The sequence below is a fragment of the Mustela nigripes genome, chromosome 10 (genome assembly GCF_022355385.1).
Source record: "Mustela nigripes isolate SB6536 chromosome 10, MUSNIG.SB6536, whole genome shotgun sequence".
NCBI classification, from domain to species: Eukaryota; Metazoa; Chordata; class Mammalia; order Carnivora; family Mustelidae; genus Mustela; species Mustela nigripes.
In genome coordinates, this window is record NC_081566.1 from 32565343 (window position 1) to 32582332 (window position 16990).

The 16990-nt window shown below is 53.5% G+C and overlaps 1 protein-coding gene across 3 annotated transcripts in view; it reads left to right on the forward strand.

The window, feature by feature from the left end:
• LAMB3 (laminin subunit beta 3) overlaps positions 1–16990 on the forward strand; it is a 42022-nt gene that overhangs the window by 14556 nt on the left and 10476 nt on the right. For all 3 annotated transcript variants that reach the window (XM_059412966.1, XM_059412967.1, XM_059412964.1), the window contains exons 4-15: positions 2566–2680; positions 3199–3272; positions 6978–7169; positions 8474–8537; positions 8841–9034; positions 11113–11233; positions 11962–12150; positions 13282–13437; positions 13779–13975; positions 14333–14444; positions 15233–15611; positions 16801–16961. In XM_059412966.1, the coding sequence (XP_059268949.1) occupies positions 2566–2680; positions 3199–3272; positions 6978–7169; positions 8474–8537; positions 8841–9034; positions 11113–11233; positions 11962–12150; positions 13282–13437; positions 13779–13975; positions 14333–14444; positions 15233–15611; positions 16801–16961 (1954 nt within the window). The remainder of the gene's footprint in view (positions 1–2565; positions 2681–3198; positions 3273–6977; positions 7170–8473; positions 8538–8840; positions 9035–11112; positions 11234–11961; positions 12151–13281; positions 13438–13778; positions 13976–14332; positions 14445–15232; positions 15612–16800; positions 16962–16990) is intronic.

Here is a 16990-nt window from a genome sequence, read left to right on the forward strand (position 1 = left end):
GGGAGGGGCAGTGAGCAGGAGGGAGGGGCAGTGAGCAGGAGGGAGGGGCAGTGAGCAGGAGGGAGGGGCAGAGAGAGGGACAGTGCAGGGGAGGGAGAGACCGTGGAAGGGAAGGGAGGAAGCGAGCGTTCCTTACAGGGCACGTGTGCTGGCCATTATTTGAACATTAAATATCATACAATTATTGTTTAATAAAGCACTTTGGGACCTGATGAGGAATCCTCCAAGCAGCAGGAAGGGTGACGATTCTCTTATTTTGGAGGTGAAAGCTGGAAAGTCAGGTGGGAAGCAGAGGCTCCAATGGCCAGGAGTGTGGATTCTGCTCCTGCTTCTGCACTGCCCCAAGCTTTGTCAGCCGTGGAGAGGCACGATGGGTGTTGGGCAAGGAGTTTCCATCACCCCAGGCTCAGGCTCAGCATACCAACTCAATGCCTTTGGGACAAACCTGTCTGTTAATCAGTTCCGCAGACACTATCCTTTCTAAGACGTCAGCCTTACTGGCTTATCACCTTCCCGGGACAGGGCAGAGGTTCAGGAGCTGGAAGGCCTTGGCGAGGCCAGAGCTCTCCCCTGGTTCTGGTGAGTGGAAGCCTTAGAGGGAGGCAGGGGCTTGGGTATTTGGAGTACAGTTGTCCCCACCCCGAAGGAGTCGCGGGCCAGTGAGGTTCTTGTCCAGGCTTCTACTTGCGGGGGACTGTGGAGCCCTCTGAACAGTGTTCTTTACTCTGGGCACAAGACCTGGTAGCAGGGTAACTCAGAGAAAACAGAATTTGTTTGTGTTGCATGGGGGAGCTGAGGCAAGGTCATGCTGTCCCTGGGGGGGCTGTGGGCACACACACATACAAACTAAGAGAACACGGGCCGTGTACTTGGGCACTGTTCTTTTGCTTGGGGATCTCTGCCTGGTGTGGGGCCCATGGGGTTCAGCTCTGTCTCTTGTGTCACTCCAGGGCTTGGGCAGGTCGGGGGAGCTGTGGTTTTGTGGGAAGCTCCCCAGTGAGGTTGTTTCCTTTCCGGCTGCCTACCCTGGCCTTGATCTTCATGAAGGGACTCTTGCTATCAGCCTCAGGGCTGCAGATTTCCTCTGTCCTATGCATTCCTGGCCTTGGGACTGCTTAACCACAAAGCTTCATTTGGTGGGAAACCCTCAGATTCTTTCCTGTGGATAGGGAATGCCAAACCTGGGAAGCGTCCTCAAGTCCCAGACATTGGTGCTGGAAGGCCTTTGAGATCATCCAGATGTTAATGTAATGTTGACACCCTAAGGGGAAGGTCTTTATTTTGTTCTCTGTAATAACTCCGGAGCCCAGAACAGGGCCTGGCACATAGTACACACTCCACAAATATTTGTTGAATGTTTGAATGAATGACTCTCATCCAACCTCCACTCAATCTACAGAGGAGAAAACTGAGCCTAGAAAATGGAGTAACACAGAGCTAGAACTGGAACCCTAAATTCCCTTGTCTTTTTTTTCTCTGTGCCCCATCTCCTTGGTGCTCAGAACCTCAGTTTACCCTGGAGTAGCCAGGATGGGGTGAGATGAGATACAAAGCTCTCTAACGTTTTCCTAGCATACAGCAGATGCTAAACTAAAGTGAGTTCCTCATCTTTTCTTCTTTTGGCTCTTGATACCCTTTTCAAGTTTCTCTTTTTTAAAAGATTTTGTTTATTCATTCATTTGTTTGTTTGTTTAGAGAGCGAGTGCAAGCGAGGGGAGGGGCAGAAGGAGAGGGAGAGAGAGACTCCCAAGCAGACTCTGTGCTGAGTATGGAGCCTGATGTGGGACTTGATCTCACAACCCTGAGATCATGACCTGAGCTAAAACCAAGGGTCAGATTATTATTATTATTTTTTAAGATTTTATTTATTTATTTGACAGACAGATCACAAGTAGGCAGAGAGGCAGGCAGAGAGAGAGAGGAGGAAACAGGGTCCCTGCTGAGCAGAGAGGCTGATGCAGGGCTTGATCCCAGGACCCTGAGATCATGACCTGAGCCGAAGGCAGTGGCTTTAACCCACTGAGCCACCCAGGCACCTCTAAGAGTCAGATTCTTTTTTTTTTTTTTTTTTTTTAAAGATTTTATTTATTTATTTGACAGAGTTCACAAGTAGGCAGAGAGACAGGCAGAGAGAGAGGAAGGGAAGCCGACTCCCTGCTGAGATCATGACCTAAGCTGAAGGCAGAGGCTTTAACCCACTGAGCCACCCACGCACCCCAAGAGTCAGATTCTTAACTAAGACACTGAGGCCCAGGTACCCCTCAAGTTTCTCTTTGAGGCAATGTTCGGTACCAGTGTTTTTCTGCCACCCAACACCTTTTTCCTGGCAATAATGCCTATTCATTATTCACTTATCTATATGTTAGGAGGAGCACAAAAGAATTATATTCAAAGATGACCAGTAGCCTTGTTTTAAGATGCTAATCCTTCCAATGGTGTGAATGAAACCAGTGGATCCCTGGGGGTAGGATTTTTACATAGGAGAAGTTCTAGGCTCTCAGGATGCAGGAGGGGAATCCTGCCTGGACCCCTCTTACAAGACTCTGTCGACTCCCTCTCCCACAGTGGCAGATGAAATGCTGCAAGTGTGACTCTAGGTTGCCTCATAATTACAACGGTCACCGAGTGGAGAATGTGGTTTCATCCTCTGGCCCCATGCGCTGGTGGCAGTCACAGAATGGTGAGCTCTGGCCACCTCCAGGGGTCTAAACTTGTGGGAGGTCCCACAGTGTGGGAGGTGGTTGGGGGGTACCCGGGAGCCCTTTTGGGTGTCCCAGGCATTTCTTATGGCGGTAGGACATGCGTGGTCGACAGACCTTCTGCCTCTCTGATGTTGTAGGTAGAAGAAGTTGCTAGAAGTTGAGGAAAGGGTAAGAAGAGTGAAGAATGCCTTTATTTCCCCCTACTTAGTTGCAGCGAGCTTGTTGTAGGAGTTGAGCTTGTAGAATAGACACGTTGAAATCCTTTAGTGTGTTAGGGTCATCAAGAGATGATGGGAAGGAAATCTGGCCAAGGACAGGTGGGATCTTGAGTAGGAAATACAGGGAGAAGCACGTTGGTGCCGCTCCTCTCGAGAGGGAAACCAGAGGATGGATGTTAGCATTTCTGACTTCCCAGAGCTAGTAGAGTCCAGAGCCTTTTTGGGGCTGGGAAGGTAGAATTTCTCTGGTCTAAAGGTTCTACTTTTGGTCCTTCCAGATGTGAACCCTGTCTCTCTGCAGTTGGACCTGGACAGGAGGTTCCAGCTTCAAGACATCATGATGGATTTTAAGGTTTGCTTCCTGGGGATGGCAGTGGGTAGAAGAGGGGGGACCCAGGGGCATGTGGGCTTGGGCTTAGGGAGAGCACAGTGTCCTTGTCTCCCCAGGCTTGGGTGATGAGGAGGTGGGCTCCACTTCTCCACACTGAGGGGACACTTAACCCTGAGTCTGGGTCGAGGTGACAGAAGAGGCCCACTGTTGGGAGCACAGTGGCACCTCCAGGCCCCCTGTCCTGGCCATGCCGTGGTTATGGATCTGTTCTCTCTCTGTATCCTCCATCCTCAGCCCATCTGATTCATTCAGCTCGCCAAGTACAAGTTCCACTGGGCCTGGTCAGTTATCGTGCAGTCGTATACATATATTCTTGGTATGTTTAATGCTTTTGCTGATGAGATTGAGTTTAACAAACAGCCAGTGACTGGCCCATCCTTATGAAAGATGTGCTTTGGAGCAGCACCCTTGATGGGCCACTCACTGCTGTCACATCTCAGAGTAACTTTTGGATTCTGCTTTTAGTCCAGCCTCCTGAGATATTCCTTTGGGAGGGAACATTTTTATTCATTTGTCATAGCCACCCCCCCCCGCCTTTTTTTGAGAAGATTTGATTTTATTCTTTCTCCAGAAATAGTCAAATATTTAAGGATCAAGCTCAGTTAATAAGATTGGGTGAGCACGAAGGGTGATATCATTTTCAGGAGCTAAAATGAGCTGTGCATAAAAAGCGATACGATCTGATTTCTTCCTTGGCTCCGAAAGTTAGCACTGAGATCCTCTCTTCAAGAAAAGGTCAAAAGTATTTTGAGAAATGACAGTATCACTTGAATAAATGCCGTGTCTAAAGGGGACACCTTTGAAGGGCAGCATTCATCTGGATGGATATTGTTAGTTACACTGTGTGCATTACTCATTCATTTACTTGTCCGTTCTTGCTACACATATACTAGCACTGGTTGTATGTTAGGTCGGGGGACAGATGCCTGGGGTGGAAAGATGAACAAAGCTAAGTCATGGTTCTCACATTGCTCTAGTTTATATTGGGAAGACAGGACTGATGAGGAGGCATGACAGGTGCTCTGATATTGGTAGGAAATGGGGCTGGGAACACAGAGGGGTGTCCAACTTGGTCTGTCTTTGGCGGGCGGGTGGGAGTCGCAGAATGCCCAGGAAAAGGTGAGCCATTGTAGGACACTGATAGTCAGGCAAAGGGCAAAGTTTATTCTTGGCAAAAGAGGACCACCCATAAAGTGCAAAGGCCTGGAGGGGAGAGGCAAGAGGCAAGAAGGTACGTAATGGTAGGGGGGTGGGCTTGGTCAAAGGAACGCATATATAGGGTCTGGAGGGGGAAATGTGTATATGGTGGTGAGAAGTAGGGACGTGGGAAGCTGCAGGCTGGTGAGAGATGAGTTTACAGACATTAATGGGGAGGAGGGAAGTGGACTAAAGCTTCGTGCCTTCATTCAATGAATGACTGAGTGCCTTGTGTGTGCCAGATGTTGGGGGTGCCCCTGGAGCAAGACAGACAGGGGGACCTGTGATTTACTGTAGTGGCTCTCAAACAAGGTATTTGGCAATTTCTGGAAATATTCTTGGTTGTCACAACTATGGGTATGCTACCTCCTGTGTATAGGTCAGGATTGCTGCTAATTGTCCTGTGATGATTGGGACGGCCCCACAGGATTTAGCCGGCTCCAAATCTTAACAGAGCCAAAGGCTGGGAAACCCTGGTCTAGGGGGAGAGGAATCAGAAGCAGCAAGCCAGATGATTGCAAATTGTGGTGACATTTATGAAGGAAACAAACAAAATGCTGTAATGGGGTAAGGTGGGCAGAGTGTGGGCCGAAGAATGTGTGCTAGATCGGTACGAAAAATCTTGGGAGGAGGCGACACTTAAGCTGAGAACAGAAAATGAGAAGGAGCCCACAAGGGGGAAGAGCGTTCCAGGCAGAAGAAGCAACCTGAACGAAGTCTCTGAGGAGGGAAGGAGCATGGTGCAGCTGAGGGCTTGGAATGGTGGAGGTGCAAAGGGCCTGAGGTTTGCTGGGGAGACAGGCCCACATAGCACAGGACCTGGTCAGGAGTTCAGACTTATTCAAGAATGGGCAGGGGACTTGAATAGACATCTCGCCCAAGAAGACATACCGATGGCCAGCAGGCCGATGAAAAGATGCTCAACACCAGTAATCATCAGAAAAATGCAAATCAAAATGGCATGGGTCTGTCACCTCATCCTTGTTGGAATGGCTACGATCCAAAAGACACAAGTATGTGTTGGTGAGGATGTGGGGAAAAAGGAGCCCTTGCGTACTGTGGGTGGGAATGTAAATTGATGTAGCCACCAATGAAAATAATGAAATAGTACAGAGGTTCTTCCACAAACCTATAATCTGACAATTCCACCTGGGTATATGCAAGAAGGAAATGAAATCCCTGTCTCGAGGAGATATCTGTACCCTCCTGTTTATTGTCACACCATTCACAGCCCGAGACATGGAAACCAGCTAAGTGTTCATTTTGATGAACGGACAAAGAAAATGTAAGCCCTGTCCATACGTCTGTCCACAATGGGATAGTCAACTATAAAAAAGAAGGAAATCCTGGCTTTTGTGGCAACATATGTGGACTTTGAGGGTATCCCGCTTAGAGAAATAAGTCAAAGAAAGACAAACTTATATGTGGGATCTAAAGAAACTGAACCCACACAAACAGAGACTAGAAGGGTAGGTGCCAGGGGCAGGGGATGGGGAGATGTTGGTCAAAGGGTACGAACTGCCAGTTATAACTTGAGTAAGTCCTGAAGATCTAGTGTATAGCGTGGGGACTGTACTGAACAGTGTCTTAGAAAACTGGAAATCTTACATGTTACCACCACACACAGAAATTGGGAATTACGAGAGGGGATGGATGTGTAACTATGACAATAATCACTTTGTGGTACGTACATGGGGCAAATCATCACACTGTGCCTCTGAAACTTACATATATGTCAATACTCTCTCAATAAAGCTAGAGAAACGAGAGCAGTGGGAAGCTGGTCTAGGTTTTTTCTCAGAGGGTGACGCCATCCTTGTGGTGTGTGGTGGTGGGTGCGAACACCAGGGAGGTCGGGGGGCACCTGCGGGAGAGAGGTGAGGGGGATGGGCGGTGAAGCTGGAGACAGGGCCTGGTGTGGGATGTGTTTGGAGACTGGGTTTCCGAACCTGGGAGCCCTCAGGGTAGAGACAGCATTGAGAGCCCCAGACATGGGTGGTCTCCCCCGGGGGAGGAAGGACCCCATGCGTCTTGTTGAGAGGCTTGTCCTTCATCTTTACGTAATGCAGATGGGGGGCGCGGGGGTCAGACAGTCAGCTAGGATACCCTGTCAGTTGAGGTGGGTAGAGAGGGTTGGAGGGCCCAGACGTTTGGCTGTGGGATAATTTTCTGGCCTGACCGCTGGGTGGTGGGCTGAGCAAGGATCGCATTCTTGTGGAGTGTAGATCACCTTTCTCTTGGTGTCCACGGTTCCCATGGGGGAAATCAGAGGGGGCCAGTGTTTGTCAGGAGAATTGGACCCGGAAACCCTGAAGCCCACTTGCCCCTCCCGTGCCCCTTCTCCTTCCCTCACTGTGATTCTTTCGGGGGAACCACCTGTGCATTTCCCTGCCCGTTTTGGTGATGTGTCTCTCTGGTGGCCCCTTCCGGCCAGTCCACAAGGCCCCTACCTGGTCTTTGTCTCCGCAGGGACCCATGCCCGCTGGGATGCTGATCGAGCGCTCCTCGGACTTCGGAAACACCTGGAAGGTGTACCAGTACCTGGCAGCTGACTGCACCTCCGCCTTCCCCCGGGTCCGCCAGGGCCAGCCCCAGAGCTGGCACGATGTCCGGTGCCAGTCCCTGCCCCAGAGGCCCAGCGGGCGCCCGGATGGGGGGAAGGTAGGTAGAGAGGACTCTGAAAAAGAGGCACATGGTTGTGTGTGTGTGGCGGGGGGCGGGGGGGGGGGGGCAGTCCTTGCCACCACGTTACTCCCACAGTCCCCCAGCCCCCGGAGAAGAGACGGCCCCTCAGGGCACCTTGCTGTCTCCTGTGCTCCCTGGCCACTCCCAGAATATTTGCTGTTTGTCCCCTTTGGTGCTCAGGAGCAATATTTAAAAACATGTCGAGGGCACTGCGTCACCCAACCCTGCCCTCTTCCTTAGCCGCTGCCCCCGGCTCCTTGGCACAGCCCATCGTGGAAAGGGTAAAATCCCTTCTGCTGCAGTGGGAGGACTTTGAGATGGTTAGTTTAGATTCAGGTGAGCAAATTACACAAATTGAGTTCGAGCTCTGATTTCACCTGGATAGGGCTGAACAGAGGAAGGCGCTTTCTCAGTTTAATCCCTCCATCTGGCCCTTGGGAAAATTCAGGTACAAGCCATAGGTCCGGGTCACTGGAACTTAAGCCCCGAGAGAGAAACAGAGAACTTGCCTCTAGAAGCAGCTCAGAACTCTCTCCCTGACGCCTCGCACCTGGGGTAGGATTCTTGCCTAGCTGCCTTTCCCCTCCCCAACCCCTGAGGGAGGCTGCAGGTTCTGACCTCCCTTCTCTGGTTCAGGCTCTCTCCCTGCACCCAGTGCTCAGCTCCCTGTGGATGGTGCCTCCTGAGTTACAGCGCAGCCCACACCCAGGTTAACTAACCACATTCCCTAGACTCCAGAGTGGAACACAGGACTTTTTCCCGATTTGTGGAGGGCTGTCATAAAGACTCTGGAGTCCCACAAAATGAGCTGTTTTTATGAAAAAGGGAAAGCATCGTGGAAATCGGGGTTGTCTGGAGAGCGGTGGTGACCACATCCATGAATCCTTGGGCCCTGGGCCTTCTCATTCATCCGAGGTGTTTGCAAAATTAGTATCCCCTAAACCCTCATGTGTACACTGTACATCTTACTATTATTTCTGACCCAAGGAAATCAGGAAATTCTTGGGATATCCCTTTTTCTCAGTGGAGAGAAGTTATCTACACTTGTGTGCATGCACACACACAGACACACACACACACATTTAGGGCCCAGTGACCATCTCACTCCCTCAGGGTGCTCGGCAGGCCTCATATCCATGGTCTGTTCAGGGTTCCAGGCGAGAAGGATCTTTGAGCCATGAGACAGGGATGGAGGATTGGTGGGAAGGTAGCCTTCCTCTGAGCTTGGGGTATCCCAAGTTTACCTCTTCCCCAGATCTTCCCTCCCCCTTTCTCTGTAGGTTCAACTTAACATTATGGACTTAGCCTCTGGGATTCCAGCCACTCACAGTCAAAAAATTCAAGGTCAGTGTGATTACTCCTCCTGCTTGTGGTGGGACTGCGGGTAGGGAGCAAAACTTGAAACTTGGGACTTGAAACGGTTGGTCGGTTGGAACTTGGATGGCAGAAATTCCCTGGTCTTTCTTATTTCTGTCACATGGTTGGATGTAATACTTACCCGGTTTATTCCATTGAGCGGATGGGGTGGTGAAATCAGAATTCCTTTCCTTATTCATCCTGCCCTAGGAGACTTGATTGTGCATCTGACTTCCTTTCTTTCCTTTCCCTTGCCCAACCCCCTCCTGCTTACTGTTTGCCCCCTCTCAGAGCTGGGGGAGATCACCAACTTGAGAGTCAACTTCACCAGGCTGGCCCCTGTGCCCCAGAGAGGCTACTACCCCCCCAGCGCCTACTACGCCGTGTCCCAGCTGCGTCTGCTAGGCAGCTGCTTCTGCCATGGCCACGCCGACCGCTGCGCCCCTCAGCCCGGAGCCTCTGCTGGCCCCTCCGCTGCAGAGCAGGTGACAGCCTCTGGTGGGAAGGGCTGAGGGGAGAGAGCCAGACCACAGCGGACATTCTGGGGGCCCCTATAAAAGAGGGGAGGGCGCTCAATTTAAGATTTGGGTCTTTAACATTTTAGTGAGAGTGGAGTCTAAGTAATGATTCCTTCAAAGAGCAGAGTTTTGTAGCCCTTCCAAAGCTTTCCGTCTGGCTTGGGACGACTTGATTTTCAGTCACCTGTAAGCACATCTGTGGGTCTCGCGGGGAGCTTAAGGTGATGCTGCTCAGTCCTGGCTACACGCTATAATTTCCTGGGGAGCTCTGTCCTTAGATATTCCCTTTTTTTTTTTAATTGTTTTTTTAAAGCTTCCAGGGGATTCTCAGCGCTGCCAGGGTGGAGAGGCACTGATTTGGGGACTCTAGTCCCACCTAGTGGCGAGGTCCGGGGCTGGGTGAGAGAAGAGAGTCTCCCATCTTGCTCAGTCTACCCCAGAGCCGCTGACTCTAATGCGGCGGAGATGGGAAGGGAAGCTCTAGCTTCACCAGCAACCCTGGTGCTTTTGCTAGGAAAGGAAATGTGAGAACCATTAAGAGAGGGGAGAGAACCTTGGGCTCCGAGGTGGAGGAAACTGTCGTTTCGCTTTTCTGGAGCATCGGTTCTTCGTTCTTCAGTTAATATCGAGAGCTCATTTGCCCTGGGGGTAGAGGGGCACAAGGCAGTCATGGTAAAATGGCCTGCGAGGGCAACACAGGTGCCGGGGGCCCTGGGCAGCTTCATCCTTCCCACGGCTGGGCCAGCCCCTGCCCAGGGCTGCAGAGGAGGCCAGAAGGGGACCAGCTCCAGGAATGTGTCATCCGTTAGGGCCTGGAGATGAAGGAGCAGAACACAGGCGGCAGAGGACTCAGTGCTGACGGATGAGGAAAACAGTGTTCCGGGGGCTGCAGGAGGAGGGGCGGGGCACGCCCAGCCCCAGGGGCTCTCGAATCTGGCTGCACCCCCATCCCTTGAATCACTGCTTTAAAGTGTTCTGATGTCTGGGCCTTGTCCCTGAGCTGTGGATCTGAATTAGGCCTGGCCATGGTATTTTTTAAAAAAGCTTCCCCCATGACTGGAGTTACATCCAGGGTTGAGATCCATGGAAGTGGAGGAACCAGGGAGGCCCGGTGGAGAAGGTGCCCTTCCAGCCGGCAGGATCTCGCTGGTGAGGGGAGGAAGAAGGGAATTCCGGGCGGGAAGAAAAACATCAGTAAAGGCCAAGAGGTGGGGAAACATGGCTTGCGCGGGGTACGGCTGGAGGTGCAGCTCGGCCCTGCTGTTCCAAGCGGAAGTGACGTTGGGGCAGACGCCATTCAAGTCCTGCCTGCCAGGCTGAGGGTGTCGGGCTTAATTCAGAAGACAGTGAGCACGTAATAGCTATTCTGTCTTTATATCTTAATGAGTCTAGTAACAATTGATCATAACAGACCCATTATCCAAGCAGCCGTGGTCAAAGATTGTTAGAACATCAATCTCCAGAGGGCCCACAAAGTTCTGGAATCAGAGTTTGCCAATAAGGGTGTCTGGGCACCTTCCAGGGGCTGCTTTGGACTGGGCATCAGGGGGACGTCCAAAGGCAAGGAATGAGCTTTTGTTTAGTTATTTTTTAAAGATGTATTTATTTGAGAGAGAGAGAGAGAGAGAGAGCGCACAGGGGGAGGGGCAGAGGGAGAAGGGGAGAGATTCCCAGGCAGACGCCGCCTGGAGCGTGGAGCCCAATGTGGAGCTGATCCCACGACCTTGAGATCGGGACCTGAGCCGAAACCAAGAGTCAGAGGCTCAACTGACTGCACTATCCAGGTGCCCCAGGAATGAGCTTTAAAAAGCCTAGCTAGAGTACAAGGGCAGGCACATGCATGTACACATGTGTGCACACACACACACACAGCCACACATATACAACAGCACACAGGAAGGCAGCTGGGAGTGTCCTTGGAGCTGAGTGAAGACTGGAGGAGGTGGGGAGTCTGGACCCTGAGTGGTGGGGGGTGGAGGGGGTGGGGAGCTGGCTGGGACATTCCTTTGAGAATGATTCTTGCTAACTGGTGGCCCCTTTCCCAGGTCCATGATGTCTGTGTCTGCCAGCACAACACTGCCGGCCCCAACTGTGAACGCTGTGCACCCTTCTACAACGATCAGCCCTGGAGACCCGCAGATGACCAGGACCCCCATGAATGCCAGCGTAGGGTCCCGGACTCACCCCTGCCCCTGTAGTGGTTGGGGGGGTGCCGGCCCCTCTGGGCCTCAGTGATCTCACCTGGACACCGGGAGAAACTATTCTTTACTATTTAAATCTAACCTTGATCACACACTTGTAAGGGAAGCTCTCCTTATTCTGTGGGGATGGAGAGTTTGGGTTGCAGCCACTCTCTGCCTCCCCAAACCTTCTTCTCAGCCAGACCCAGAGGGACCAAGGCTGGTCCGTGCTCCTGATGCCACATGGATTGATGCCCTTCCACTTGCCTTGTCCTGTGTAGGACGTATCTGGTTCCTTACTTCAGAGGGCCTCCTGGAGTCAGGGCCTTTCTCTGCACAATTGGGAGAAATAAGGGTCCCTGGCCCAGAGAGAGGCTGTGACCCAGCAGGAGATCCGTGGTGGCAGTGGTGGTTGGGGGTTGGGATGGATCATTCAAAGGGCTCCCTTTTTGGTCCCACATGGGTGTTATTCTTGGGTTAGTCCCCACACTGGGAGTTAGGAGGCCTGGGTTTTTACTCTAGTCTGCTTTCTTACTGGGCATATAATCTTAAATGAGTTACACAAGCCTCCCTAGGCCTCAGTTTCCGCATTTTCTAGACCTGAACATCTTGCAGAGTTGCAAGAGTTAGATGCCAGTGTGTTAGTGTGGAACGTGCTTTGTGGACGGAAGCAGGGCTGCTCTGTCGGTCAGCCCCGGAAATCTCCTTTTTCAGGGTGTGACTGCAACGGGCACTCAGAGACCTGTCACTTTGACCCAGCTGTGTTTGCCGCGAGCCAGGGGACACATGGAGGTGTGTGTGACAACTGCCGGGACCACACTGAGGGCAAGAACTGCGAGCGTTGTCAGCTGCACTATTTCCGCAACCGGCGTCCTGGCGCTCCCATTCAGGAGACCTGTATCCGTGAGTAGGCCTCTGGGGACCCAGGTATTGTCCATCTACACTCTCCCTGGGAATACATGAGCCCTCAAGAAGCAAGAAGCCTTGCTTGTTTGTCAGGACTTGGGAGCAGTTGTTTTGACTTAGCTGTGCACTTCTAAGCAAGTCACTTAGCTTCTCTGGGTCGTCAATCAGTCAGTCAGTTGATAATTAGGTAGCTCTTATTTTGGACATAGGAGAGACAAAAGTAGATAGAAGAGATAGTTCCTGCTTTCAGGAAACACACACACTGTTTGGCAATGGAAACACATACGACAGAGGCAGACAAAGCCCTTCGTCCACATTTATGTGACTGTTTTTACCATATGGTAGTGTGGTTTGCTCTGTATTTTTCTCCCCCCCTCCCCCCAATATTGAGAACTCCTCTGGGGCAGGGATTACATCCTCTATCCTCAGGCTCTAGCACCATGACAATCACATAGCTGATGCTGAAGAAATGTTTCCCGAAGGAACGTGGAACAGCCAGGAGTGACTTAGCATGTCCACAAGGCCGGTGTGTTCACACACAGCAGAGTGGACCGAACTGATCTGAATCAGGAGAGGTTAATCACAAAGGACTTTTTCTGATAGAAGAAGAATCTGCATTTTGCAAGGCCTGCAAGAGGTCTGGGTGTGGGGAGGAAGAGCGCTGGCTCGCTTCCGTTGCCGTCGCTGGGGTATGGAAAGAGTGAGAAAGGCAAGCCAACTTCTGTTTCCCTCAGTTACTTGCTGTGTGACTTGGAGTGTGTCCCCACCCTTCCGGGCTGTCATGAGGGTGACACAGAGCAACAGGCAAGCGTGCCCAGCTCAGCGCTTGGCACACAGCAGTCGTTTGGGAAAGAACGTCGATAGTATTTAACATGCGCCAAACACTGTTCTACCTGCTTTTCATTTACTCATTTATTCCTCAGAGGGAGTCTCTGAGAGTTGTATCATTGTGCCCATTTTAGAGATGTGGTAACTGAGGCCCAGAGGCGTTAAGTAACCTGACCAAGGTTGTCAGCTTGTAAGTGGTGCAATAAAGATCTGAACCAGGCAGTTTGGCTTCTACAGTCTGCTCTTCACGTTCTGCTTCTCCTCTTTATGTTCACTGTGGTGGCTGCTTTTATCTCTCAGCTTGTGAGTGTGACCCCGATGGGGCGGTGCCGGGAGCTCCCTGTGACCCAGGGACCGGGCAGTGCGTGTGCAAGGAGCATGTGCAGGGAGAGCGTTGTGACCTGTGCAAGCCAGGATTTACAGGACTCACCTATGCCAACCCGCAGGGCTGTCACCGTGAGTAGGGGGACCCAGCTTGGGATAGCAAGGGGAGGGTGAGGTGGGCCCCCAGCCACCGGACTTAGCTCACAAGGCTGTATGCTGCGGGCTGGATGCCGTGTCCTGGGCGTCCAGCAGGTGGCAGCGCAGGACTGGTTTGGAAGGTGGTCCTGAGTCAGCTGGAGGGAGGGAGGGCGGGCTGGTGGTCAGGTGCCAGTCAGGCCTCCTGAGTCAGTCAGGATATCTGGAAAGAACAACCCTGCCTGGTTCTTTACCCAGGCCGGGTCCTCTCCCTGATGTGTGTCCCTTAGGGGTGTGCTTTGGTGGGCTTGTGAGCGGAGTAACCCTCTGTCCTGCAGGCTGTGACTGCAGCGTCCTGGGGTCTCGTCGGGACATGCCATGTGATGAGGAGAGTGGGCAGTGCCTGTGTCTGCCCCACGTGGTGGGCCCCAAATGTGACCAATGTGCTCCCTACCACTGGAAGCTGGCCAGCGGTCGGGGCTGTGAGCCGTGTGCCTGTGACCCTCACAACTCCCTCAGCCCCCAGTGCAACCAGGTACAGGAGGGAGTGGTCCCCTGGGCCCCTCCACGGGAAAGGGGGCCTGCCCACCTGCCTCTGTCTCCCCTGCATGCTGCCGAGAGTCAGACTGGGCTGCTTCTGCCCCATTCTCCTTGGGGAGGCCACCGGATTTCCCTCCTGGTGTGGATCTGAGCCTTCCTCGAGCCATTCGGGGCTTTGGCATCCCAGCCCATCCCTCAATAGGTGCCCTTGTTTCGGGGGCACCCCCTCTCTGCGGAGAGGGGTCAGCGCGTCCTGGACCCTGTGTGCTGAGCAGGGATCTGGGACCCAGGTCCCGATACCAGGACACGGCCGGGCCTGGCAGGACGCTCCCTCACGGTGCTCCCCCTACAGTTCACAGGCCAGTGCCCCTGTCGAGAAGGGTTTGGTGGCCTGACGTGCAGCGCCGCAGCCATACGCCAGTGTCCCGACCGGACGTACGGAGATGCTGGCACAACGTGCCGTGGTGGGTGCCTTACTGAGTGGGGGGACGCGGGGGCTCCGGGGGCGAGCGCGTAGGTGGGCAGTGCGTAGAGGGTGTGCGGCAGGGTCTGTGGTATGGGAGGACATCCTGTAGTGGAGCGTGTGGGGTGGGCCCTGGCAGCCCCCTGAAAGCGTGTGTTCCCCGCCACTGCTCCAGCCAGCCTCAGGGCCCCCTGTTCTCCTGACTGGAGGGTGGGGGATGGCTTCCCTCCCTGTTTCCCTGAGACAGCACTTCCCAGAAGCCATCTCTGGGGCAGCAGCAGGGAGGGGAAGAGTTTCCTCCTAGATGGAGAAAGTGAGTCCTGAGGGGAGAGGTGTGGTTTCCCCAGAGTCTTTTTGACAAGCAGCCACAGGAGCGTGGGACCTGGAGCGTGCAGACCCGGGTCTGGTCTTAGCGTGGCCTCTGTCTTGCCAAGTGGCTGGGCCAGCAGCTGTCCCCATGGCCTCGGGTTCCTGAGGGCCCATAGCACTTAATATCCCTGTGCCTGTCGCCGTCTACACATGTGGGGGAAGGAGCGTGGTTGACTCTGTCACAGAGGGGCTGTGCGAGCTGGCGGGTGTCTAGCTGAGGGCGGTGCCTGGCACACAGTAGGTGCTAAGTGAGGACCTGCTTTTGTTGCTGCCCTTGCCGTGATTTTGCTCTGGCCTTGACTGTCTGCTGTTCCAAGTCCTGTCAATGGGCCCTGAGGTCGGACCTTGCTTCAGGCTCTCCCCACCACATGCCTTTGGTTCCTGAGCCCCCACCCTGACCGCCATCTTTTCCCGTTTTAGCCTGTGACTGTGACTTCCGGGGAACCGAGGGCCCAGGCTGTGATAAGGTCTCAGGCCGCTGCCTCTGCCGTCCTGGCTTGACCGGACCCCGCTGTGACCAGTGCCAGCGAGGCTACTGTGACCGCTACCCGGTGTGCGTGGCCTGCCACCCTTGCTTCCAGATCTACGATGCCGACCTCCGGAGCCAGGCCCTGCGCCTCAGTGGCGTCCGCAATGCCACCGCCGGCCTGTGGCCAGGGCAGGGCCTGGAGGATCTTGGCCTCACCTCCTGGATCGCGGATGCGAAGAGCCAGATGGAGCAGATCCAAGCCATCCTCTCCCGTCCCTCGGTCACCGAGCAGGAGGTGTCCCAGGTGGCCAACACCATTTTCTCTATCAGGTAAACTTCCCCTTCCCTGCCCAGCACCCAGAAGAATTCCATCATGCGGGTTCACCTAAGTGGCGCACGCTGGTCCTTCATTCCGCTGGCACAGCCCTTTACGGTTTACAGAACATTCTCACAAGCACGCTCTCTTTGAACGATCACAGCAGTCTGTGAGGTTGGTGTGTTGGGTGCCATTACTTCGTTTTACAGGTGGGGAAACAGGCACAGATAGGTGTGGGACAGTCACGTGGCCACTAAGGGGCAGAGCTGGGACTCTGAGTGCGAGCAGGAGCCCCAGTGTTCTTTCAAGTGCCCGGTGCTGCCCGTGGGAGAGAGTCAGCTTGGGATTAGTCACCCGGGTGCAGGGCATCTGAGAGGCAGGGGCTCTAAAAATAACTTGTATTTGCCTTTGGAATGGGAGCGGTCCCACCCACGCCTCCTTCCTACCAGCAGAGGCGCCTTCTTAGGTTTGGTTCTGGAAGTTTCTATAATTAGTTTGCATTCCCCACGCATTAGCTGATTTTTCAGTGCCCAGAACCATCCAGGTGTGGGATTGACCTGCGTCTTAGAACTGAGTTGGTGTTTGGTAGGCTGAAAAAGCAGGCATGGAAGGGTGTCCATGGAGGGACATTCTGTGCCAGAGCAAAGCCTGTGGGTAAGGAAGGCAAAGCTTGTGGGAGGGAGTTGGCGGTTGGTAGACCAGCAAAGGGGATGGGGAGAGAGGAGAGCTGAATGGTTGTGGGCCAGGGCTGGTGGATCCTGACCCCATTTGGGTGGAGACCACCCCCCCCAACAGCTGTGGGTGCTCATGGGGAGGTGTGGGCTACGGAGGAGAGACCTAGGAGACTGGCAAGCAGGTGGTGGTGGGGGGAAGCCGATGTCAGCCAGCAGCGAGCGACTCAAGGAGGAGGGGCTCATGGAAGCCAGCTCTGGGAAGGTGCGGCAGGCTCAGGATGGTAGAGTCACGCAAGTCGGGGAAGGAGAGGTTTTTGTGATCTGCCTGCTGAGGGATGGAGGGAACCGGGGCTGGCTCTCTTGGCCTTTGTCCTGCAGAATCCTCCTCAGCCTGTGGAGTGTACGTTCTGTGGCCTTTGCTGAAGACTTTTCTCTTTCCTGACTCAGAGAGCTAGCCTTCTCCAGGGGTTGGCAGGTTCTGAGGAAGCAGGCCCTCTCCCAAATTTTCGTGAAATCTCTTCTATCACAGGCAGACTCTCCAGGGCCTGCAGCCTGATCTGCCTGGAGAAGAGGAGGCCTTGTCCCTCTCAGAAGACGTGAAGAATCTGGACAGAAGCTTCAATCGTCTCCTCATTACGTATCAGAGCAAGAAGGACCAGTTTGAGAGGATAAGCGGCGCGAATCCTTTGGGTGAGGAGGGCTGCTCAGGTGCCCGGGAG